This window comes from Pelophylax lessonae (assembly GCF_965119305.1).
Source record: "Pelophylax lessonae genome assembly, chromosome: 1".
NCBI classification, from domain to species: Eukaryota; Metazoa; Chordata; class Amphibia; order Anura; family Ranidae; genus Pelophylax; species Pelophylax lessonae.
Window position 1 is genome coordinate 103698608 of NC_138768.1, and position 26179 is coordinate 103724786.

The 26179-nt window shown below is 49.8% G+C and overlaps 1 protein-coding gene across 1 annotated transcript in view; it reads left to right on the forward strand.

The window, feature by feature from the left end:
- The window catches only part of DDX4 (DEAD-box helicase 4), a gene marked incomplete at its 5' end in the record, with an annotated part of 317760 nt that overhangs the window by 253495 nt on the left and 38086 nt on the right, over positions 1 to 26179 (forward strand). The window contains one exon of the mRNA XM_082243122.1: positions 10736 to 11012. Within this exon, the coding sequence (XP_082099248.1) occupies positions 10736 to 11012 (277 nt within the window). The remainder of the gene's footprint in view (positions 1 to 10735; positions 11013 to 26179) is intronic.

Genomic DNA, 26179 nt, shown 5'->3' on the forward strand with positions numbered 1-26179 from the left:
GAAGAGCTGGTTGGCTGACCAGTCCTCGCGGAAAACAGTTGCTGATTTTCCCTATGCTGGCTCTCGCCTTTTTGGCGAGGCGTTGGATACCCTGGTGAAAGGCGTCACGGGGGGGGGGGGGGGGAAAGAGCACTATGCTGCCCCAGAACCCGAAGAATAAGTCTTTCCGAGGCAAGCGGGGTTCTGCGCCTAGATCCAATCAGGGGTCCTTTTGTGCCTTTCGGAACCAATCCAAGGGCAAGCCCTTCAAGGCCCAGAGCAACCAGGAGAAGCCCTGGGCAGGTAAGCAGAAGGCCGGCAATGCCGGCTCGGCGGGACAATCCGCCTCTGCCTGAAGGGGCGCCCTCGCCCATTTCAGGGGTGGGGGGACGTTTGCGCGGTTTCCTCCAACCTTGGCTGCTCCGGATATCGGACAGGTTGGTCCAGGAAATCGTTCGATCAGGATACAAGATCAAATTCCTTTCCAGGCCGGCGGACAGATTCTTTCCCTCCAATCTCCATCTGCTTCCGGGGCGTCTGCAGGATTTGCATCGGGCGGTGCAGGACCTGCTTGCTCAGGGAGTGATTGTCCCGGTGCCTCATCGGGACAGGTTTCGGGGGTTTTATTCGAATCTGTTCACTGTGCCCAGGAAGGAGGGCAAAGTGCGTCCTATTCTGGACCTGAAAGCACTGAACCGCTCTGTGCGTGTTCGAAAGTTTCGAATGGAGTCTCTCCGTTTGGTTGTGGCCTCCTTGAGTCCGGGAGAATACCTGGCTTCGATAGATCTGAAGGATGCGTACCTGCACATCCCCATTTTCGAGGGTCATCAGCGGTACCTTCGGTTTGCTATCGCGGAGGACCACTACCAGTTTGTGGCTTTACCTTTCGCTCTCGCTTCGGCACCAAGGGTGTTTACCAAGGTGTTGGCACCGGTCCTGGGCCTGCTACGGGCCCAGGGCATTGCGGTCCTGGGGTACCGGGACGATCTGCTTCTGAGATCGAGGGCCAGCCAGGACCTTGTGCGCTATCTGTCCATCACGGTACAGACGCTCCAGGAGTTCGGATGGACCATCAACGTTCAGAAATCAGCGTGGTCTCCGTCGCTTCGCCTTCCCTACTTGGGAATGGTTCTGGACTCTGCTCAGGCAAAGGTGTTCTTGCCGGAGGACAAGCTCTGGACTTTGCGGGACAAACTCAGGTCCCTCAGGGACAATCCGTCCTCGTCACTCAGGACCTGCATGCGGGGCCTGGGGTTGATGGTGTTGGCCTTCGAGGCGATTCCCTTTGCCCAGTTCCACACGCGGGCTCTCCAGACGGAGATCCTGGCCAGGTGGGACAGACTTCCTCAGTCCTTGGATCTGGATGTCTCCTTGAGTTGCCAGACCAGATTGGCTCTTCTGTGGTGGATCCAGTCCCCGGCGGTGGCTGAAGTCAAGTCCTTCCGACCGGTGGTGTGGACAGTGGTTACCATGGACGCCAGCCTGTCGGGCTGGGGTGGAGTCCTGGGCAACCTGTCTGCCCAGGGCACTTGGGCGGAAGGAGGAATCCTCCCTCCCGATAAATGTGCTGGAACTAAGAGCAATAAAACTCTGTCTCTTCCAGTGGTCGGACCGTCTCCAGGGCCTGCCTGTTCGCGTAGACGGACAATGCTACCGCGGTGGCTTACGTCAACCACCAGAGGGGCACCAGGAGTGCTCGAGCGGCCCGGGAGGTGACCGATATTCTGTCTTGGGCCGAGACTCATGTCCCGGCGATCTTGGCAGTTCACATTCCGGGTGTGGAAAATTGGCAGGCCGACTATCTGAGCCGCCAGACCCGTGACCAGGGGGAATGGTCCCTACACCCGGAGGTCTTTCAGATGCTGTGTGCGAGGTGGGGATCCCCAGACGTGGATCTGTTTGCATCCCGGCTAAATCGAAAAGTGGGATGGTTCGTGGCAAGAACGCGCGATCCGTTGGCGGTCGCCTCGGATGCGTTGGTGGCCCCTTGGCATCAGTATCGTCTGCTGTACGCCTTTCCTCCGATTCAGTTACTATCCCGGTTCCTTCGCAGATTGGCCTCGGAACCGCACATGGTGATTCTGGTGGCACCGGACTAGCCACGCCGGTCCTGGTACGCCAACGTTCCCCTAGCAGTGGCTCCTTCATGGCGCCTGCCTCTGCGGGAAGATCTCCTGTCTCAAGGTCCGATCTTCCATCCTTCTTTACAGTCGCTGGCTTTAACGGCCTGGCTGTTAAGACCCAGGTCTTGAAGGACAAGGGTCTATCCCCCGAGGTTATCCCTACCCTGATCACGGCTAGGAAATCCTCCTCTGGTAAGATCTATTGCCGTACCTGGAAAGCCTATTTCACCTGGTGTGAGTCCAGGGGGTTCTCGTTCTTACTCGGTGTCGAGAATCTTGGCTTTCCTCCAGTCTGGAGTGGATCAGCGCCTGGCGCTGGCCACGATAAAGGGCCAGGTGTCCGTACTGGCTGCCCTTTTCCAACGCCCTGTGGCGTCTAATTTCTTGGTGCGCACCTTCCTTCAAGGTGTGCGACATTTGGCTCCTCCCAGGAAGGAGCCCTTACCTCCGTGGGACTTGAACTTGGTTCTGTCCACGTTGCAGCGTGCTCCCTTTGAAAATATCGGGGAGATATCGTTGCCTCTGCTGTCGAAGGTTGCCTTTCTGGTGGCGATCACTTCGGCTCGCCAGGTGTCGGAGCTGGCGGCGTTGTCTTGCCGCTCCCCTTATTTGATTATTCACAGGGATAAGGTGGTTTTGAGACCACCCCCATCTTTCTTTCCCAAGGTGATCTCTGAATATCACCTTAATGAGGACATTGTCCTGCCTTCACTTTGTACGAAGCCTAAACATCCTAAGGAGGTTGCTTTGCATGCCTTGGATGTTGTCAGGGCGATCAGGGTTTACCTGTCGTCTACGGAGTCCTTTCGGAAGACGGATTCCCTCTTTGTCCTTCCTGAGGGTCCTCGGAAGGGCATGGCTGCGTCTGCAGCGACTGTTGCCAAATGGATCAGACGGACCATTGAGCAGTCTTACGCCTTGAAGGAACGGGTTCCGCCCTTCCCTGTTAAGGCGCACTCTAATAGGTCTTTGTGTACTTCCTGGGCCTATTGGCATCGGGCCTCGGTGGCCCAGGTGTGCAAGGCGGCGACTTGGTCGTCGGTGCACACCTTTTCTAAGTTCTACAAAGTAGACGTTCTGGCATCAGCTGATGCTTCTTTTGGCCGCAAAGTTCTCAGTGCGGCTGTGCCATGATGGACCCTTGATTTTTTTTCTCTGGGTCCCTGGCTGTTTGGCATTTGCTTTCCTGGGCTGTTGCTCCTGTTGAGCATTGTCTTTTTTTTTGCTGTTGCCCAGTTGGTTCTTACAGTGCATGTAAGATTCCTTTCTCTGTGGGTAGTGCGTTGCCTTTTCTACGGTTGCGTCTCCCACCCCTCATGTCTATACTGCTTTAGGACATCCCAATTGTGATGACTTAGAGGAGGCGGCGACTGTCGGAGGACGTAAGAGAAAACTGAATTTTTGTAAAATCTTACCTGTAAAATTCCTTTCTCTGAGTCCTCCGACAGTCGCCGCCCCCGCCCCTCTTTTTGGGGTTCATAATACCTACTGCTATGCTACCAAACTGAGTTGGGAGTGGTGATGCAGGGGGGGTATTGACCAGATGGAACAGCCCCCGTGGGTGTGTATATGCTAATGCCTTTTGTCTTTTGACTAAGTCTATATGCCTAGCTATTCCTACGGATAGGTGGACAATACCCAATTGTGATGACTTAGAGGAGGCGGCGACTGTCGGAGGACTCAGAGAGAGGAATTTTACAGGTAAGATTTTACAGAAATTCATGCATGCACACATATTATACATGCACACATATTTACTTTGTAACATACATACTCTTTTAGACAAAATCCTTTTGTCACTATAAGTGATTTGACTTTTTGTTCTCATGTCTGTGCAATATTGGTTTGATATATTGTACTCATTTATAGGTATATGTTTAATACAAATATTTGCTTGCTATATGTATTGTCAAATGCTATGTTGCTTTTTTCTGATTGTTTGATGTAGCAGAATGGAAGCAACAGACTTTCAAAGTGAGTGGACACACCTGCAGCTCACATATTTAAATTGGATCTTCTGTTGCAGTTTTTGTAGTGAACAAGCACGCTGTGAGTCGTATGAAACATGTCTACCATCCATTTTGCTGTACCTTACATCCTTGTTCAATAAAGCCTTTCATCGTGAGTCATCGCTTAGTGTGCGGCCATTTCTCTTGTATCCTGTTTGCGGTGGCAATCCAAGGTCCTGCACCCATGGCTGGCTGTGAAGTTCCAACTGCCTGAGCAGTGTACATCTGTTTAACCCCTTTCACACAGGCAGACCATTCAGATCTGCCTGTCAAGTTTGGGGCATCGGATGTCAGCGGAGACATGTCTGCTGACATCGATCTGTCAAATCTGAACGGATGGCAACCCTATTTTCCATCCGTCCAACGGATCGGATGAGAACGGACAAGACAGTCATTCCCATTCGATTCCCCCATAGAGATGCATGGGGACCTGACAGCTGTCTCTCCGCACAGAGACAGCTGTCATCCTGCTCAGCGGGGGATCTGCCGAAACCCCGAGACTGTTGCCTAGTCTCCAAAGGGAGGGCAACATGCTCTGTCATAGTACATGTTGGCATTCATCGTTCTCTCAATGAACTGGAGCTCCCCAGTGCTGGCGGCATTAATGCAGCACCAGACCATAACACTCCCACCACCATGCTTGACTGTAGGCAAGACACACTTGTCTTTGTACTCATCACCTGGTTGCCACCACACACGCCTGACACCATCTGCACCAAATAAGTTTATCTTGGTCTCATCAGACCCCAAGACATGGTTCCAGTAATCCATGTCCTTAGTCTGCTTGTCTTTAGCAAACTGTTTGCAGGCTTTCTTGTGCATCATCTTTCGAAGAGGCTTCCTTTTGAGAGGACAGCCATGCAGACCAATTTGATGCAGACCAAACCTCTGCAGCAATGCTGGCAGCACTCATACCTATTTCTCTTAAGTCGCCGCTCGATGGTATTGGCCTTCACTAATGGGTAATGGCCACTCTGCAGGAGCAGGTTAGGCAGATAATTGTTTATCGGGTTAATACAAAAAAACTGTTATTCCTCAGCCATTATCCAGAACCCAATCTGATATTACCTCAGTTTGAAGCTGCCTAGCATCAGGAGTAGAGCTAGGTCTTCCCTGCTGAGACCTAGAATCTCGGTTTTCTTTGTTTTTTTCTGAATGTGTTTCTCTGTCGCTCATTGACAGACGTAGTCCTCGTTGATTAATAACAACTCGGGTTATACTGCCCTCTACAGGAGTAGGACTAGACAGGAAAGAAAATGTTCTGGCCACACCCTAGGGGCAGTCCCAGAGGGTATATCCTCTCACTTCCTGCTACAGCAAATCAGTTTTTTTCTGTCTAGTTAGGAGTAAGGACCTAGATGCCTTGCTAGGATCTTCGGTCCTGGCAGGATTTTTTTTCTTTGAAAGATTTTTTACACCGCTTTTTTCTCCAGTGTTCCTGTGAGATCTTCAAGCAAGAAAGCTGGAACTGGGCGACGGGCTGGATGTTGAGATCCAGTGGTCACCCCAGTTCAGCCTACGAGCGCGTGCAGGCCATAGCTCCGCGCTGGGTCGGCCGCGACATAGTCCCACTGGACGGGGACTGACCCTGCGAGTTAAACGTCTCGCTTTAACGCCAATGACCATGAGTCACGGCGTCCGTATTGGTCGACAGCCCTCCCACCCCGGTGGAGAGGGGTACTGTCAAAAGTTGGCGCCCGCCTGGTTCCGGTATGGTGAGTTGTATGTTCCCCCTTTTCCCCCTGACGGGTTTGTGGTGAACGCGTCCCCTCTCTGAAATGGTAAGGATGGGTCTCCCCTCTATCCTATACATGTCACAGATCCCCCTATTTGAGTGTGATTTTTGTGAACAAGAAACCAGGAGGCTTGGTTTGGGAGCTGACAGTCTAATGTCATTTCAAAACTGTAAAGATGACTGAAGTCAGTGGCAGTACTAGAATATTACTGTGGTAGCATAAGGTATCCTACCTGTCAGAGGTGTTCACAGGGCGATGTCTATGCATGTATAACTGCAGTCCAGATCGCATTCCTCCAGCAAGGGCAGGCTGCCTTCCAACGGCCCACGGACCGCATGCGGCCCGCCAGGGTCCGGTACCGCCGGCCAGGCTGATCACCTTCCAGGGTGAAGTTTGGGGGGCCGATGCACTCCCGCAGGCCGCTAGGCCGAATACAGCATTCCGCAGGCCGCCGCTATCCTAACAGGCCGCCGCCATTGTCTTGCAGAGCACACGAGGACGCCATATTGGCGTAGCCTCGTGTCTCCAGCATGGGGGCGGCCATGTTTGAGGTGACCAAACACCTCGTGGAGCCAGGGGGAGGCGGCGGAAGGCGTGTTAAGGGGCGGAGCCGCCTCCTTTAAACAGGAAAAAGGGCCAAAGACTTCCTGTCTGTAACAGGACAGCACTGAGCAAGCTGATGAAAACTTCTGTGCATCAGGGATGAGTCTTGGGGTCTCTCTCTCTCTCTGTGGGGTCCAAAAAGGCAGGTAACACTGAGGGGCGCTGTTGCGACTGGGGGATACAAAAAAAAAAAGTTTTTTACTTTGTCATTTTTTGTCGCTGGCAAATGTCTGGTATAATCATTGACCCTGCCGCATAGGTATCCCCACCTGATCCCCTCAAGAAGGCCGCAGGACCCTCCAGTACCCCACTTGTTTTTAAAGCATTATCGGCAGTTTTGGAGTCTTTGGTATCCCGGGTGGAGGTGGCCTGTCAGGGACGGGGGTCAAGAAGCAACCCCCGCCTACCCCTATTTTTTATCTGATACTTCAGATACGGATTCGGAGCTGGTCAATACAGCTGCAGGTCCCTCTTATGGGGCTGTTGTCTCAGGTAATGTCTCCTCAGCAGTGAGGAGAACGTTTCTGCCTCCGCCATAGCACAAGAGTGGTGGATGCACTAGTTGTGTCCGTCCGGGAAACCTTTAGTCTTGAGGTTACACCGGCAGAGGTAGCTGAGACTGAAATTCCTTTTTGGTACTTGTTAGTCTACCAAAAGGGCGAAGGATTTTCCTTTACCCAAATGGGGTCGTTTTGAAACAAACCCCTGTTATTTCCTAACGCAGGGCTAGGCGCTATCCGTTTGAGGAATCCCTCTTTAAAGGATAGACGGTACCACCTGCTGTCTTGCCACAGACTGTTAGGATAAAGAGGACCTCGTAACCAACGAGGTCCTTCCCTTTCTGCTCATAAAGAGTTTGTTCGTTCCGCGAGGGCGGGCAATAAGGCGAAACCCTCCAAAGCCCCTTCAGAGGGTTTTTCAAAGGGCGCTGGTCGGCTAAACAAAGAGTCCGGCTCAGCCAAGCCTGAAGAATACAGCCTGATGCGCCCCTACCCATCTCTGGGGTGGGGGGATGTCTTCACCGGTTGGCTTGCCAGAACCCCGGACTAAGGGGTTCGCGAGGTCATACGGTCAGGATACAGGATCGAGTTTTGATCACTTCCACCGGTACGATTCTTCCCTTCTAACATTGAACGGTTTCAGGGGTTCTATTCGAACCTGTTCACAATGCCCAGGAAAGAGGGCAAGGTGCGTCCAATTCTGGACTTGGAATGTTGGATACATCCTGGGCAAGAAAGTTTCTCCTTGCGGAAAAACTCCAGAAGGTTCAGTCAACGATTCGGATGTTGCTGTCCGTCAATTGGCTAGGACGGATGGTGGCCTTCTTAGAGGCAGTACCGTATACCCAGTCTCATACCCGAATTCTCCTGAAGGAGATTCTTTTCTTATGGAATCAGAATTCCGATTTCCTGGACAATCTGATCCGGTTGAGCGAGCGGACCAGGGAGCCTCCGATGCTCAACCAGGGGAAGTCATTCCTTCCGATAGTATCCAGGTTACCAATAGGGTATCGGAACTGAGAGCGATCAGATTTTGTCTGATTTACTGGACCGAGCAGCTCTAGAGCAGCCCGATTCGGATCCAATCGCACAATGCCACGGTCGTGACTTATGTCAAGAAAGGGGCACTTAGAGTGTCCTGGTGGCCATTGAAACGACTAGCATCTTTCGTTGGACGGAACGGTTTGTTCCGGATCTCCACGCAGTGTTCACTCCGGGGGTGGGAAATCGGCAGGCAGATTATTTCAGCCGTCAGATTCTGGATCAAGGGGTATGGCCTCTTCATCCAGAGGGTTTTCACTAGCTGTCCCTTCATTGGGGCACCCCGGATGTGGATCTGTTGGCACCTTGGCTCAACAGGAAGGTGCGAAGGTTTGTAGCTCGCACCCGCGATCCTCTAGCGGATGCAGCAGAAACGCTGATCGCCCCGTGGGGGCAGTATCCGCTACGGCATGCCTTCCATCCTCTCAAGTTGCTGCGGGAACTTCTTCGCAGGATAGAGGTGGAGGGAATTCCAGTTATTCTGGAAATTCCGGACTGACCTCGTCGAGCCTGGTACGCCGACTTGGTGAGGCTAGTCGCGGACGCTTCTTGGAGACTTCCTCTCAGGGAGGATATGCAGTCTCAGGGACCGATCTTCCATCTTGCTTTACAATCGCTGGCTTAATGGCCTGGCCATTGAGACCCAGGTACTGAAGGACAGGGGAGTGTCAGCTTCAGTTATTCCTACCTCTAGTTAAAGCAAGGAAAGCGACTTCCAGCACATGGAAGTCTTATATTGCATGGTGTGAATCTTTTGGATTTCCCCCACATACCTATTCGGTGACCCGAATCTTGGTCTGTCTGCAACAAGGGGTTGAGCAGAAACTGTCCTTGAGCACTATCAAGGGTCAGGTTTCAGCGTTAGCAATCTTCTTTCAGAAACCTTTGGCTAATCATTCCTTGGTGCGGAATTTCATCCATGGGGTGCGACATCTGGCTCCGCCAGTGCGCGCACCCTTACCGCCTGGGGTCTTAATTTAGTGTGGTCGGTTCTTGAGAAACTTCTCTTTGAAGATATTAGGGAGATTCCCTTGCTTACATTATCCCAGAAGGTGGCCTTCTTGGTGGCCATTACTTCTGCACGCAGGGTGTCAGAACTGGCCGCATTATCTTGACGTTCCCCATATCTGGTGGTTCTTCTTCCAAATCCATCCTTCCTTCCTAAGTGGTTTTCAGAGTTTTCATCTGAGTAAAAATATTGTTACCTTCCCCGTGTCCTAAGACTAGCCATCCTTGGGAGTTTGCATTACACTCCTTGGATGGGGTTCAGAAGGATACACTTGACTACTACGAACTTGTTTTCGTAAGACGGACTCACTTTTTGTGATCACAGATAGCCCTTGATGGGGGTTGCCTGTGTCTGCCGCGACCATATCTAGATGGACCAGTCAGACGGTGGTACAGGCTTATTCTATTAAGGGTCGGAATCCTCCGTTCCCTGTTAAGGCGCACTCTACTCTGGCGCCTAGTGTCTCCTGGGTCTTCCGCCAGCAGGCGTCAGCGATCCAGGTTTTCAAGGCGATGACTTGATCGTCGGTTTATACCTTTACAACATTTTATAAAGTTGATGTGATGGCATCGTCAGATGCCTCTTTTGGCCACAAGGTTCTGCAGGCCGCAATCTGAGGAGACTGTTGGTCTACCTCAAGGGTTTGTTGGGTGTTTCACTTAGGTCTCATCTTTTTGCTCGATGAGTCCTTGATGCTTCTGGTTGGCTCCGGTTGGGCGTTCTGGATTTTGATTTCTGTTATCCCACCCCTCATTTGTGGTACTGCTTTGGGACGTCCCGAGTTGTTATTAATCAACGAGGACTACGTCTGTCAATGAGCGACAGAGAAAAATTGATTTTTGTAAAATCTTACCGTAAAATCCTTTTCTCTTAGGCTCATTGACAGACGTAGTACCCGCCCCTCTGTTTTTGGGTTGGGTTAAATTCTCTAAACACTGCTTTGTGGCATAACTGATTTGCTGTAGCAGGAAGTGAGAGGCTATACCCTCTGGGACTGCCCCTAGGGTGTGGCCAGAACGTTTTCTTTCCTGTCTAGTCCTACTCCTGTAGAGGGCAGTATAACCTGAGTTGTTGTTAATCAACGAGGACTACGTCTGTCAATGAGCCTAAGAGAAAAGGATTTTATGGTAAGATTTTACAAAAATCCATTTTTTGTAAGAACTTACCGTGCTGCGGCTCAGTTTGAGGTCTTGGCAATCTTCTTATAGCCTAGAAAATCTAAAGCAACAATTCTTTAATTTCAGATCCTCAGAGTTCTTTGCCATGAGGTGCCACGTTTAACTTCCAGTGACCAGCATGAGAGCGATCACACCAAATTTAACACACCTGCTCCCCATTGACACATGAGACCCTTTAACACTAACGAGTCACATGACACTGGAGGTAAAATGGCTAATTGGGCCCAATTTGCACATTGTCACTCAGGGGTGTACTCACTTTTGTTGCCAGCGGTTTAGACATTAATGGCTGTGTTGAGTTATTTTGGGGGGACAGCAAATTTACACGGTTATACGAGCTGTATACACTCACTACTTTACATTGTAGCAAAGTGTCATTTCTTCAGTGTTTTCACTTTAAAAGATATAATAAGATATTTACCAAAATGCGAGGGGTGTACTCACGTTTGTGAGATACTGTAGCAAGCATTCTTTCGAACCAGTTGCCTTTTGATTTTTTTTATGTACCGCAAAGCAGTTACTTATGTGATTACTAAACCTATTTTTCTTATTTACAGTGACCGAGAACAAAAGGAGCGAGAGACAGCCCTAAGGGACTTTAGAACAGGACAGTGCCCTGTAATTGTAGCCACTTCTGTTGCTGCCAGGGGACTGGATATTGAAAATGTTAGTTATGTCATCAATTTTGATATCCCAGATGATATAGATGAATATGTTCATAGAATTGGACGTACTGGACGCTGTGGCAATACAGGAAGAGCAATCTCATTCTTTGATAAAAGAGGTGACGACGAACAAAGGATTGCTCGTTCACTTGTAAAAGTTTTATCTGATGTAAGTTTTGAACTGATTTTTACTTAAGCAAAAAATGCAAAAGCTGGCAAAATTGATTTTACCTTGTTTTGGTATAGACTCTACACTAGTTGAATTTATTGAAAATGTTTGTGTTGGTTAGTGGTGTCAAATCAACATTTGTTGTCAACAAGAATATTAAGAGGAACAGGCTGGGAAAAAGTTTTCAATCACTATTGTCAATATGGTTTTCGTTTAACCACTTCTGGGCCGGAAGGATTTACTCCCCTTAATGACCAGGCCATTTTTTTTTTTTTTTTGTTTTCATTTTCTCACTGCGTGATTTTATCTGACAATTGCGCACGCGGTCATGCAATGCTGTACCCAAACAAAATGTATGTCCTTTTCCCCACAAATAGAGCTTTATTTTGGTGGTATTTGATCACCTATGTGTTTTTCTATTTTTTTGTAAGAAATAAGATCCAAAATTCAGAGAAAAAAAATGACATTTCTCTATCGTTCCACAGACGCAGCTCCATATCTTCTTTAGACCATTGGGTTATGCTCCTATCAGTAATAGGACACTAGGCAGGAAAACGCTTTACCTCGCCTATGGGGGCTGTCCCTGCAGGCATAAACCAAACACACTCTACAGCAGGGCTGTCAAACTCAATTTCATTGAGGGCCACATCAGCATAATGGTTGCCCTCAAAGGACCGGTTATATCTGTAATATTAGATGTCTAGAGCACCCCACGCCCCCTTATACCGAGATGTCAGGAGCCCCCCCATCATCAGAAGTCAAGAGCCACCCACCCTTCCTTAAATCACAATGCACCCCCTTATCTTGTGCTGCCAGGAAGATGATGCAGGTGGATCTGGGAAGAAGAAAGTACAGGGACTGGAGGAGGACCAGAAGAGGGCTGGAGTCAGCTTCCAGAGTCTGCTAAATGCTGACATTAGGGGAGGCAGAGACAAGGTGGTGTTGCGGCTGCACAGAGAGGTGCAGGATCTGTAGGAGGAGTTCTGCCCTTCTGTCTGCTGCGGACTGCTGAGAAGGGAGGGTGGCTAAAGGTGAGCCTTTCTGCAGTTGCACAGAGAAGCGCTGGATTTGGCAAAGGAGTTCTACCCTCTCTGCTGCCAACTACTGAGACAAGGTGGGGGCAAAAACAAGGGGGGTGCTGCAGGAGAGGTGCGAGGGCCACATAAAATGGCCTGGGGGGGGGGGGGGGTGGCGCATTCGGCCCCCGGGCCTTGTGTTTGACACCGGTGCTCTACAGCATCTAGTTTGCTTCTGCCTAGATTAGGAATAGGACCTAGTTCCCTGCCTGGATTTCGGTCTTGGCTATTGGGAAAAATGTGTTTTTCTCTGCTGTTCATTGAGGGACGCAGTTCTCTCTGATTCATATCAGTAGGGTAATACTGCCCCCTACAGGAGTGGGACACTAGGTAGAAAAAAGTTCTGGCTACGCCTATGGGCAGTCCCGGAGGGTACACCCTCCCTCTTCCTACCTAGGATGTCAGTTTTTTTTTTTTTTTTTTTTTTTTTTCTGCCTAGTAATGACCTAGTTCCTTGCTAGGATCTCTGATCCTGGCATATTAAGTATTTTTTTTACATAGATTTTTTTAGCTAACCTTTTTTTTTTTTTTTTTTCTCCTACACTTTTTTTTTTTCCTGTGAGATCTTCAAGCAGTTATGCTGGGCTGGGTGACAGACTTTACCCCTATATCCAGCGGTCAACCCAGTCTGGCCATCGAGCGCGTTCAAACCTTAGTTCCGCGCTGGGTCGGCTGCGACATAGTCCCACTGGACGGGGACACACACGACAGGGTCGAGGCTTATGTCGCAGCGTTCCTATTTGGCTGACAGCCCCCCTACTCCGGTTTTGTGGGGTCCTGTCAAGACATGGCGCTCGCCTGTGTTTCCAGTATGGTGAGTAGATTTTGTTGTAGCCTCTTTCTGCATCTATGGAGGCCGCCATCTGGCACACCCATTTTCGGCCGTTTTGCTGTAGATTTTCTGCTGTGCAGGCCGATGGGAGTGCCTGAAGGACAGTTAGTCTTGAGGGTGGTCTCTTCCTCTCTGTGGGTGTCCCTTAGCGCATGCCTGACCTCTGGGTAGCGCTGTGTAGCCGTTTAAAAAAAAAAAAGTTTTTTCTCTAGCGCTCATCGACAGACGTAGTCCTCGGTGATACACCACCTTCGGGTTATGTTACCTCCGCAGGAGCAGGACTAGACAGGAAATTAAAAAGCTCTGGCCACACCCTAGGGGCAGTCCCAGAGGGTATATCCTCTCTCTCTCTGCCTCAGCAAATCAGTTATTTTCTGTCTAGTTAGGAGTAAGGACCTAGATACCTTGCTGGGATCTTAGGTCCTGGCAAGAATTTTTTTCTAAAAGGATTTTTGGACAGCTTTTTTTTTTTTTCTCCAGTGTTCCTGTGAGATCTTCAAGCAAGAAAGCTGAACTGGGCGACGGGCTGGATGTTGAGATCCGGTGGTCACCCCAGTTCAGCCTACGAGCGCGTGCAGGCCATAGCTCCGCGCTGGGTCGGCCGCGACAAAGTCCCATTAAAAGGACTGAACCCGCGAGTTAAACGTCTCGCTGAAACGCCAAAGACCATGAGTCACGGCGTCCGTATCGGTCGACAGCCCTCCCGCCCCGGTGGAGAGGGGTACTGTCAGGAGTTGGTGCCCGCCTGGTTCCGGTATGGTGAGTAGTATGTTCCCCCTTTTTCCCTGACGGGTTTTGTGGTGAACGCGGGCCCCTCTCTGTATGGTAAGAAAGAGTTCTTTCTATCCTATAACATGTCACAAATCCTCCTACTTTGAGTGTGATTTTATGTGTGCAAAAAGCCAGGAGGCTTGGTTTGGGAGCTAACAATCTATTGTATACATGTTTTTAAAGATGTAATCTGTGGCATTCTGGGAATCTTATGGGTTAAGTATAAGCTACCTACCAGTCAGAAGCCATGAACATGTAGACTGCCTTCCAAGTCAGATCTCCAGCTAATAGCAGGCCTCCCGAATGGCCATGCGGTCCGCCAGGGCCGGTACCGCCAACCACGCCATATCCCCATGCAGAGAGAGTGTTGTGTGCCTGCAGCACACCGCTAGTCAGCACAGGCCGCCGCCATTTTTTTTGCTGGATCGCACGAGCCGCCATTTTGGCGTAGCCTCGTGTCTCCAGCATGGGGGCGGCCATGTTTTAGGTGATTCTACACCTCGTGGAGCTTGGGGGAGGCGCCGGAAGGCGTGCAGAGGGGCGGAGCCGCCTCCTTTCTTCCTGGGCAGCCAGCCAAAAGACTTCCTGTTTGTCTAAGACAGCGCTGTAAGCTGTTGCAGTTCAACTCTGAACATCAAGTGGTGAGCCTGGGGGTCTATCTCTCTCTCTCTCGATCGATAGGGATCCCTAGCAGGTAACACTAAGGGGTTTTTTTTGTGGCGCTGAGGGTCAAAAAAAAAAAAAAAAAAAGTTTTTTCTTTACTTTGAATTATATCATCCAGGAAGTAACTGGAGTTATTATGGACCCTGCCACACATATTCCCCCACCTGTTTCCCTCGAGGGGGCCTCGGGACCCGCCGGTGTACAGAGTATAGAGTCATTTACAGCAATTTTGGAGTCTATGGTGGCTCGGGTGGAGGCGGCCTGTCAGGGACGGGGGTCAAGGAAGCGACCCCCGCCTACCCCTATACTATCTGACACCTCTGACTCTGATTCAGAGATGGTCACTGCAGTTGCAGGTTCCTCTGCAAGGGCTGCTATCCCAGGTAAAGCCCCCTCAGACAGTGAGGAGGACGCTTCTTCTCCTGCTATAATTCAGGAAGAAGCATTGGTGGACGCACTAGTTGTGGCAGTGCAAGAAACCTTAAAACTTGAGGCTTTACCGGCAGAGGCAACTGAAACAGAGAGGCCTTTTGGGACTAATAAGCCCATCAAGACGGCGAAGGCTTTTCCTGTACCTAAATGTTTTGGAAATCAGATTAAAGGAGAATGGGAACATTCTAAACGTACCTTTACTATTTCCAAGCGTATTGCTAGACGCTATCCGTTTGAGGAATCCATCATTAAGAAATGGACGGTACCACCAGTCGTGGATCCGCCTATTTCCAGGCTGAATAAAGCCACGGTTATTCCAGTGGAGGACACTTCGTCCTTTAAGGATCCGGTGGATCGAAAGATAGAAGCGGAGTCCCGCACTATCTTTTCTCTGATAGGGTCAGCATTTAGACCAGTAATTGTTATTGGTCTAGTTTCCCAGACACTTACAGAATGGGCGAAAATGGTACGCCAAGATCTTAGGGGAAAAGATATTCCCCAGGAGACATCTGATTTGATAGAACAGATCATACAAGGGCTACGGTTTATCTGTGACGCAGCCTTGGACACTACTCCCTTGTTAGGGCATGCATCTAAGTTAGCAGTGATCCTCAGACGTGTGCTGTGGTTAAAATGCTGGTCAGCTGACCTAGGTTCCAAAAAGACTTTGACCAATCTCCCTTTCCAGGGGAATCGTCTATTTGGAGCCAACCTAGATGAAATCATTAAGGATGCCACCGGGGGCAAGAGTACTTTTTTGCCACAGGCTGCAAAAGCTAAGGAACCTCGCAACAAGCGAGGACCTTTCTTTACCGCCCATAAAGGGCGCCCGGCTGGTACTTCCGGGAAAGGCAAGACTCCTCCAGGAGGGTTCAAGAAGGGCTGGTCGGACAAGCAGAGGATCAACCCAGCCAAACCCGAAGTAAAGGAGTACACAGCCTGAAGGTGCGCCCCCACCCGATTTCAGGGTGGGGGGACGTTTTCACCGGTATTCAGGACATTAGATCGAGCATCAACCACTACTACCGGTGCGATTCTTCCCTTCCAACATTTAAGTACAGGAAGCGGTAGTTACCGTTCCCTGTATAGATCTTTTCCTTTACCTTTTCCTAAGATTAGTCCCGATACCTCACAGGAATCGGATCTGATTGACCAGATAGGCCAAGTAGCCTCTTGTCGGGTGACTTCGGTCCCTGAGGTTCAACCAGAAAAGATCACCTTTCCTGATAACTATCAGGTATCTGATAAATGTGTGGGAACAGAAAACGACCAGACTTTCTCGGATGGTCGGGGCCAGATAGCTCTAGGGACGCCTGGTTCAGATCCAATCAGCGCCAGTGGTCCTAGAAATTCTAGGCTGGCCTCTTCAAGCCGGCCTAGCCGACTTGGACATGTTAGTCGCAGACGTTCCGTGGGAACTTCGTCTCAGGGAGTGTCTGTAGTCTCAAGGACCTATTTACCTTCGTGCTTTACAGTCGCTGGTTTTAATGGCCTGGCCATTGAGACCCAAGTACTGAAGGACAGAGGTTTGTCTACTTCAGTCATTCCTACCCTTATTAAAGCAAGGAAAGCGACTTCCAGCAAAGTCTATTATCACACATGGAAGACTTATATTGCGTGGTGCGAATCTTTAGGATTTCCTCCACGTACCTATTCGGTGTCTCGTATATTGGCCTTTTTGCAACAAGGGGTTGAGCAGAAGCTAGCCTTGAGCACCATCAAGGGTCAAGTTTCAGCATTAGCAATCTTCTTTCAGAAACCTTTAGCTACCAAATCCTTGGTGCGGAATTTCATCCAGGGGGTGCGGCACCTGGCTCCTCCAGTCCGCGCGCCCTTACCGCCCTGGGATCTTAATTTGGTTTTGTCGGTTCTACAGAAACCTCCCTTTGAAAACATCAGGGAGATTCCCTTGCTTACTTTATCCCAGAAGGTGGTCTTCTTGGTGGCTATTACTTCTGCTCGCAGGGTGTCAGAACTGGCTGCATTATCATGCCAGTCCCCATACCTAGTGATTCATAGGGATAAGGTAGTACTTCATCCTAAGCCATCTTTTCTTCCTAAGGTGGTTTCAGATTTTCATCTGAATGAAGATATTGTACTACCTTCCTTGTGTCCTCAGCCCAAGCATCATCGGGAACATGCGTTGCATTCCTTGGATGTGGTTCGGGCAATCAGGGTATACCTGAAAGCTACGGAATCATTCCGTAAGACGGATTCACTTTTTGTGATCACGGATGGCCCCAGAAAGGGTTTGCCTGCATCTGCCGCGACCATTGCCAAATGGATTAGACAAACGGTGGTACAGGCTTATTCTATTAAGGGTCAGAGTCCTCCGTTCCCTGTTAGGGCGCACTCCACTCGAGCGCTCAGTACTTCCTGGGCCTTTCGCCATCAGGCGTCAGTGGTCCAGGTATGTAAGGCGGCCACTTGGTCGTCGGTACATACCTTTACTAAATTCTATAAGATTGATTTGACGGCATCGGCGGATGCCTCATTTGGCCGCAAGGTTTTGCAGGCCGCAATTTGAGGAGACCGGTGGTCTACCTCGAGGGTTTTTTTCTGTTTGAAAATTTTTTTGTTGAGTCTCATCATTAAGGATGAGCATTGTAAACTTCTAGTTGGCACCGGTTGGGCCTTCTAGATTGGGATTTGATTTCCATTTTCCCACCCCTCAGTTGTGATACTGCTCTGGGACGTCCCGAAGGTGGTGTATCACCGAGGACTACGTCTGTCGATGAGCGCTAGAGAAAAATGGATTTTTGTAAAATCTTACCGTAAAATCCTTTTCTCTTAGCTCATCGACAGACGTAGTCCCCGCCCCTCTGTTTTGGAGTTGGGTTGGGTTAAATTCTCTAAGCACTGCTTTTTCACATAACTGATTTGCTGAGGCAGAGAGAGAGAGGATATACCCTCTGGGACTGCCCCTAGGGTGTGGCCAGAGCTTTTTAATTTCCTGTCTAGTCCTGCTCCTGCGGAGGTAACATAACCCGAAGGTGGTGTATCACCGAGGACTACGTCTGTCGATGAGCTAAGAGAAAAGGATTTTACGGTAAGATTTTACAAAAATCCATTTTTTAATTTGCTGGTGGGTACCTAAAGTTAAGTATGGACCCTGCAAGCCATTTTTTCCCACCTGACCTTGCCATGCAGACTTTGCTTAATGGGTGGAGTCCCAACGCCGTGACTTGGTTTGGGGCATGTCCCTCTTGCCCTGGGGGAGCTGTTGGACCAGGGGTTGGTTGAGGCTCCCTTGTATGGTCACCTTGTCGTTTTCGGCAGTGGTTGACCGGAGTCTACTTGACCGGAGTGTTGGTCTGCGGATCAATCTTCTAAGAAGGTCTTAATGGATCTCCCTTTTAAAGAGGGTCGCCTGTTTGGCGCTGCCCTGGATGAAACTATGTAAGAGTCTCACGGGGGTGGCAGAGTGTTTTCTTCCACAGGTTGTCAAGGGTGTGGGCCTTCGTCACAGTCGGGGTTCCTCCCTTTCGGCTCACAAACCGTTTCTTCGTCCCTCGGGGACAGTCGATGTGACGAAGTCCTTCCAGACTTCCGCATGGGTTCCAGACGACCTTGGTCTGCCGTACATGAGATTGTTTTTTTTCCAGACCTATGGACAAGGCCTATTCGGCCTGAAGGTACTTCCTCTCCCAACTGTGGGCTTGGGGGAAGTTCTTGTTGGTCAAGGATTTGCGGCTGGCCCGGATCCCAGGCCACTGGGTTCAGGAGGTCATGATGTCCAGTTTGCAAGATCGAGTTTCGATCCGTTTATTTCCGTTAAGATTTTTCTCTTCCAATGTACAGCTGTCTCCGGATCTCTTACATGCTCTCAGTGGGGCAATTCAGGCTCTGGTTCAACAAGCTGGACCCACTGGTCCTTTGATGGTTCTGTGCAGATCACAAATTCAAGTTGGTATTGGTATGCACGTTGGTGGCTTCTCTACATCAGGGGGCTTCCTGGCCTCCATAGACATCAAGCTGCCTACCTTCACATCCTGTTATGTTCTGGACAGCTACGGGTTCTCAGTTTTTTGCCGTGGGGAAGGATCTCTTGGTTTGTGGTTTTACCCTTTGGTCTCGCTTATGCTGGTAGGGTCTTCACAAAGGTGTTGGCTCCGGTCCTGGCGCTGTTGCGGCAGGGGGGCGTATCGACCCTGGTTTCCTAGCCACTCGGCTTCTCTGTTTGGAGTCCCCTACGGTGCTGACAACGTAGTTGGTTGTCACAATGAGAATTCTGGTGGAGTTCAGGTGGGTTCTGAACCTTCAGAAATCATCCCTGGTCCCTTCCATGAAACTGGACTTTCTGAGCCTTACTTTGGACTCGTCCTCGGTCAGGGTGCACTTTAAACTGCGGTCGACTGTTGCTGTCCCGCACATGGTCTTCCCTTTGGACCTGCATGCGAGTTCTGGGACTGATGGTGTTTTTTCAAGACGGTCCCTTTGTCTCAATCCCTCTTGGGGATCCCCCAGGAGGCATTGCTCAAAGGCTACTGGAATCCAAACTCTCTGGTCTTGCGGGTCCGGCTGGGCCGGATGCCTGGGGAGTCTTGCGCTGGAATCCTTCCTCCCTGTCTATTTGACAATTTTCACCACGGATGCAAGCTTGTCCCGGTGGGGAGGAGTCCTCGGCAGGTTCTCTGCTTCAGGAGTATGGTCACTGGAGGATCCAGGTTACGGCTTATTGTCCTGGGGCTGAGAGCGATCCAGCTTTGCCTAGTTCACTGGATCGGGAACTTGCAATTGTCCGGTGCACTTTCAATTACTACCGCGACCGTGGCTTGTCATTCACCAAGGGGGCACCAAAGGTGACCTTGCGGCCTTGGAAGTGATGATTCTTGTTGGAGAGAGTGCCTTGTTCCGGCTCTATCCGCTGTTCCCTTTCCAGGTGGGGAAAATGCACGATTAGTAGGCGATTTGCCTCAGTCGACAGGCCCTTGATGCAGGGCAATGGTCCCTTCATCCGGAGTCCTTCCAGCAGTTGTGTCTTCGTTTGGGGGCACTCTGGACGTGGTCCTGTTGGCATCCCATCTACAGGATAGTGCAGAGGTCGTGGCCCTATCAGGTTGGGGTGGAGTGCTGGGGAAGCTCTGTGCTCAGGTGACTTGGGCGTCGGAAGAGTCTTCCTTGCCGATCAATATTCTGGAGCTGAGCGATCAAGCTCTGCCTGCTTCACTGGACAAGTAAGCTACACGACTCTCCGGTTCGCGTCCAGTCGGACAATGCCACGGCCGTGGCTTATATCAATCAAGGGTACACCAGGAGTTCCCTGGCGGCCAAGGAGGTGGCCAAGATTCTGGTATTGGCATAACATAATGTTCAGGTTCTTTCCGCAGTCCTCATCCCGGGTGTGGAGAATTGGCAATCGGATTACCTGAGTCGTTAGGTGTTGGATCAGGGGGAGTGGTCCCTGCATCTGGAGGTGTTTCATCTCCTGTGTCCGGTGGGGGACCCCAGACGTGGATCTGTTTGCGTCTCGCCTGAACAGGAAAGTTCAGAGGTTTGTGGCCAGGTCTAGGGATCCTCTGGTCGACGCCACAGATGCTCTGGTGGCTCCTTGGAATTGGTATCGCCTGATCTATGCCTTCCCTCTGCTCATTCTCCTGCCAAGGCTTCTTTACAGGGTGGCGATGGAAGCTATTCTGGTGGCACCAGACTGACCTTGGCGGTCTTGGTACGCACAGCAGGTAAAAATGGTCTTGGATCCTCCATGGCGTCTTCCTTTGTGAGAAGATCTACTATCTCAAGGACCGATCTTCCATCCTGCTTTACGGTCGCTGGCTTTAATGGCTTGGCTGTTGAAAACAGGGTGTTGAGAGATAGAGGTCTTTCTGATTCGGTGATTCCTACCCTTTTGAAGAAAGTCGACATCTAGGAAGATCTATCCTCGTCTGTGGAAATCGCTACAGCTGCACCTTCGCTTGTTTTCTATAGCTAGGGTTTTTGCCTCTTTACAAACAGAAGTTGAGCAGCGCTTGTCGTTGGGTACTGTCAAGGGCCAGGTTTCGTCCTTTGCTAATTACTTCCAAAGTTCATTGGCTACTCATAGTTTGATTCGCACTTTCGTACAGAGGGTGCGTCATCTGGCCCCTCCGAGGAGATCCCCGTTACCGCTATGGGATCTTATTCTGGTTTTGTCTGTTCTTCAAAAGCCTCCTTTTGAGAATATTAGGAAGCTTTCTCTGCTTTCTTTGTCACAGAAGGTTGCCTTCCTAGTGGCTATCACTTCTGCCAGCAGAGTCTGAGTTGGTGGCATTGTCCTGTCGTTTGCCTTATTTAGTGGTCCACAGGGATAAAGTGGTCCTCCAACCTAATCCGTCCTTTCTTCCGAAGGTTGTGTCGGATTTTCACCTGAATGAAGACATTGTGTTGCCTCCCTTATGTCCTAAGTTGCTTTGCACTCTCTGGATGTGGTTAGGGCGTTAAGGGTTTATCTGACGCTTACGGTGTTCTTCAGGAAGTCGAACTCTTTGTCCTCCTGGACGGACCTTGCAAAGGTTTGGCTGCATCCGCTGTGACCATTTCGAGATGGATCAGGCAGATGGTTGTTCAGGCTTATTTGATCAAGGGTCAGGTTCCTCCTTTCCCTGTGAAGGCGCATTCAACTTGAGCGCTGAGTGCCTTCTGGGCTTTTGGCCATCAGCCCTCTATTGTGTAAGTTTGTAAGGCAGCGACTTGGTCGTTTGTGCACACCTTTACCAAATTTTACCATCTGGATTTGTTGGCTTCTTCTGATGCCTCTTTTGGCCACAAGGTTTTGCAGGCTGCTGTTTCGTAAGAGAATGTTTGTTTGTACATCTTCGGGGTCTTTTATCTGGGTGAGCTCCTGTTTGGTTGAGCTACACGTTGCCCGGTTGGCTACGTTTAGCCTTTTGGAGTTGACATTACTGTCTGGTTGCATTTTCCACCCCTCGAACCTATACTGCTTTGGGACATCCCACTCAGCTCAAGGAGATGAGGCTGCGTTTGTCGATGGACGATTGAGAAAATCTTTTTTTTTTTTTTTGTAACATCTTAACGTAAAATCATTTTCTCTGATGTCCATCGACAGACGCAGCACCCGCCCCTCTGGGGTTGGTTCTGTTGTCTTCACTGCTTTTAAACTAAACTAATGTGCTGGGTTGTGCAGTGGGGCTTATGCCTGGAGGGACAGCCCCCTGGGCATGTTAATTCAAATTTTCCTTCCTAGACTACTGATGGGAGGAGCATAAACCCACTCAGCTCATGAATATGAGGCTGCGTCTGTCGATGGACATCCGATAAAACGATTTTATGGTAAGATCTTGCAAAAATCATTTTTTTCTCTGGTAGTGTCCGCTAGGTGGACTGTACCACCAATAGTAGATCCCCCGGTGTCCAGGTTGAATAAAGCGACTCTGATACCGATGGAAGGGTCTCCAACTTTTGTAGACCCCGTGGATAGACTGGTGGAATCTGTGTCCCATTTGCAGGGTGTAGCATGTCACATATTAGATGACTTTTGTGAATGTTTTGGTAGTGCAGACTGATACGGAATGGGTGAAGTTACTTAAGAGTAACTTGGAAGCTGAACGAATTCCCCCTTGCCGTGTTGGAACTACTGGACCACTCAGCATAAGTGCTGGTGTTCCATGTGTGATATACGTCCCTAAATTCATCCCCATTGGTGGCCAGGGCGTCGGCAATGGGGATTGCTATTAGGCGCATGGTGTGGCTAAAAAGCTGGTCGGCGGACCAGGCTTCTACAAAGGCCTTGACTGATATTCCCTTCTTGGGGGAGAGGCTGTTTGGATCCTCTCTGGACAAGTTGATCAAAGGTATCACGGGGGGTAAGAGCACTCATCTTCCCCAATCCCCTAAGGGCAAGATGCCACGTCCTAGGCGGAGGCCTTCCTTTAATGCTCGTAAATGTCTTTTTCGTGCCTCCGTGTCGCAAGAAAAAGGTAAATCATTCAGGTCTTCTGGGGACTCCAAGAAGCCGTGGTCGGGAAAAGCAAAGACCGGCCAATCTGGACCTGCAGACAAGTCCTCGTCTGCATGAAGGGGCGCCCTCACCCAATTCTGGGGTGGGGGGATGTCTTTGTTTCTGGAACCCTGGACCTCCTTGATTCAGGACAAATGGGTTCACAAACTGATCCGATCTGGGTACAAGATCGAATTCCGGTCTTGCTCATTGGACAGATTGTTCCTGTCAAATCTTCGACTATCCCCAGTCTGGTTAAGGGACTTGCTAGGGGCAGTACACGATTTGCTGTCGCAAGGAGTGATTGTATCGGTTCCTTTAAAGGAACATTTTCAATGGTTTTATTCAAACCCCTTCACTGTGCCCAGAAAGGATAGCAAGGTGCGTCCCATCCTGGATCTCAAGGCCCTGAACCGCTTTGTTGCGAGTACAGAAGTTTCGGAGCAGGGAGATTTCTTAGCCTCCATAGATATCAAGGATGCATAGCTACACATTACTATTAACACTGGACACCAGCGGTTTCTTCGCTTTGCGGTGGCAGAGGTGCATTATAAATTTATGGCGTTACCCTTTGGTCTCGCCTCAGCTCCCGGAGTGTTTGCCAAGGTCTTGGCCCCGGTATTGGCATTGCTGCGCCAGTGGGGGATTGCAGTACTGGGGTACCTAGACAATCTTCTGTTGAGAGCAGACTCTCCTTCAGTCTTGTTGGGGGATCTGACGGTCACTGTCAGAACTCTGCAAGATTTCGGTTGGAACATCAATTTTCAAGATATCCGCGCTGACACCTGTCTGGAGACGGGATTATCTGGGATTAACTCTGGATTCAGCCTTGGCCAAGGTGTTTCTTCCCCCAGACAAGCTGCAAAAGTTGCAGGAGGCGATTCGGTTGTTGCTGGCGAACAATCTGTCCTCTCCGTTGCATGCCAGCCTTGGGCCTGATGGTATCAACCTTCGAGGCGGTTCAGTTTGCTCAGTTCCATACCAGACCTTTGCAAAGGGAGATTCTTGTCAAACGGAACAAGAATCCAAAGTCCTAGGACTCGATTCAGTTAAGCCACAACACAAAGTCTTCTCTGTTGTGGTGGATTCAGTCTCCAGCTCTGTCAGAGCAAGTCCTTCCTCCTGTTTGGGATGGTGGTGACCATGCACTCCAGCCTATCGGGCTGGAGTGGGGTGGTGGGGAAGCTCTGTGCCCGGGGTACCTGGATGAAGGAAGATTTAAAACTACCGATAAATGTTGTGGAGCTCAGAGCAATAAAGTTTTGTCTGAGCCATTGGATGACTCTTCTGAATCCCTACCAGACAATCTTCAATCGGACAATGCCACGCCTGTGGCTTAAATTAATCACCAGGGGGGGCACCAAGAGTGTTTTGGCAGCCAATGAGGTGGCCAGGAATCTGGCCGGGGCGGAAACATTTTTTTTACAGCCCTCTCTGCTGTACACATTCCGGGTGTGGAGAACTTGCAAGCGGATTACCTGAGGAGTCAGGTTTCAAGGGGAGTGGTCCCTGCACCCGGAGGTGTTTCATCTCATGTGTGTTCGGTGGGGGACACCCGAGGTCTATCGGTTTGCTCCTCGCCTCAACAAGAAGGTTCATAGATTTGTAGTCAGGTCTCAAAATCCTCTGGCTGACTCCACAAATGCTCTGGTGGCTCCTTGGGGTCAGTATTTGCTAATTTTTGCCTTTCCTCCCTTGAAACTCCTGCCGAGGCTTTTTCACAGGATAGAGGTGGAAGGGATTCCGGTCATTTTGTTGGCTCTGGACTGGCCTCACCGGTCTTGGTATGCAGACCACCCGGTAGGGTTGGTCGCTGATGCTCCTTGGAGACTTCCTCTCAGGGATGATGTGCTGTCTCAAGGGCTGATCTTCCACTCGCTTTACAGTCGCTGGCTTGAACGGCATGGCTGTTGAAAACCAGGTGTTGAGGGATAGAGGTATTTTTGACTCTGTAAATCCTATGCTATTGAAGGCTACGACTTCTAAGAGAATATATCATCATACGTGGAAATCATATTTCATGGTGTGAATCACTTAAGGTATGCCCTCGCTTGTGTTAGATAGCTAGCGTCTTGCCTTTTCTGCAGAAAGGAGTTGATCAGAGGTTGGCTTTGGGCACTATCAAAGGTCAAATGTCGGCATTGAATATATATTTCCAACGCCCGTTAGCTACGCACGCCTTGATTCACACTTTTATGCAGGGAGTGTGCCATATGACTCCTCCGTGGGACCTCAATCTGGTATTATCTGTTCTTCAAAAGCCTCCTTTTGAGAACATTAGGGAGCTTTCTCTTCTTTCATCCCAGAAGGTTGCCGCCTTGTGCTCACTCGCCGGGTATCTGAACTGGCGACGTTGTCCTGCGGCTCACCTTATCTGGTGATACACAGAAATAAAGTGGTACTTCGACCTAATCATTTGTTTCTTCCCAAGGTTGTTCCTGATTTTCATCTGAATTAAGACATTGTGTTGCCTTCACTCTGCCCTAAGCCCAAACATTCTAAGGAATTTGCGTTGCACTCTTTTGGATGTGGTTCGGGCGATCAGGGTCTATCTGGAGAGTCTTTTAAAAAATCAGACACTTTTTATCCTTACCGAAGGATCTTGTAAGGGATTGGCTGCGTCTGCGGCTACCATAACCAGATGGATCAGGCTGACAGTAGTAGTTCAGGCTTATTCACTTAAGGGTCAGGTTCCTCCTTTCCCGGTGAAGGCCCATTCTACAAGAGCACTGAGTGCCTCTTGGGCTTCTTGCTATCAGGTGTCAGTGCTGTTTGTTTGCAAGGCGTCAACTTGGTCGTCTGTGCATACGTTTTCAAAATTATACAAAGTAGATGTGTTGGCATCTTTGGCCGCAAGGTTTTGCAGGCTGCGGTTAAAAGAGAACTGTTTTTTATTTTTGTTTCTCTTTGAGGGTGTATTGTGTTTTCAGGTTGAGCTCCATGTTACCTGGTTGGCTAAGTTTAGCCTTTTGGGAGTTAAGTTTACGTTGTCTTCACACCGCTCATGAATATACTGGTTTGGGACATGCCTATAGTCTCTGACCAAATGGAGCTGTGTCTGTCGATGAACGCTAGAGAAATCTGTATTTTTGTAAGAACTTACCATTAGTCTTAAGTTCACATGTAGGCGTTTTGGGAAGTTTTTTTGCTCTAGGATCAGCTCAAAAAGCGGCCAACAAGACAAATCCTATTCATTTCAATGGCCCCTGTTCACACCTGAGCGTTTTGATGTTTTAAGCAAAACGTCCAATGCTCAAAAAAGTACATGAGCTTCTTTTTGGGCAGATTACAGGCGTTTTTATTTTTTTTGCATTGGTCACTAGTCCACCTAAAAACGCCTGCACAAAAATGCCTGTAAAACGTCTGAAAAAACGCCTGTATTTTGCAACGCCAAGATGTGAATGTAGCCTAAAATCCTTTTCTCAAGTTCGACAGGCACGGCACCCGTCGCTCTAC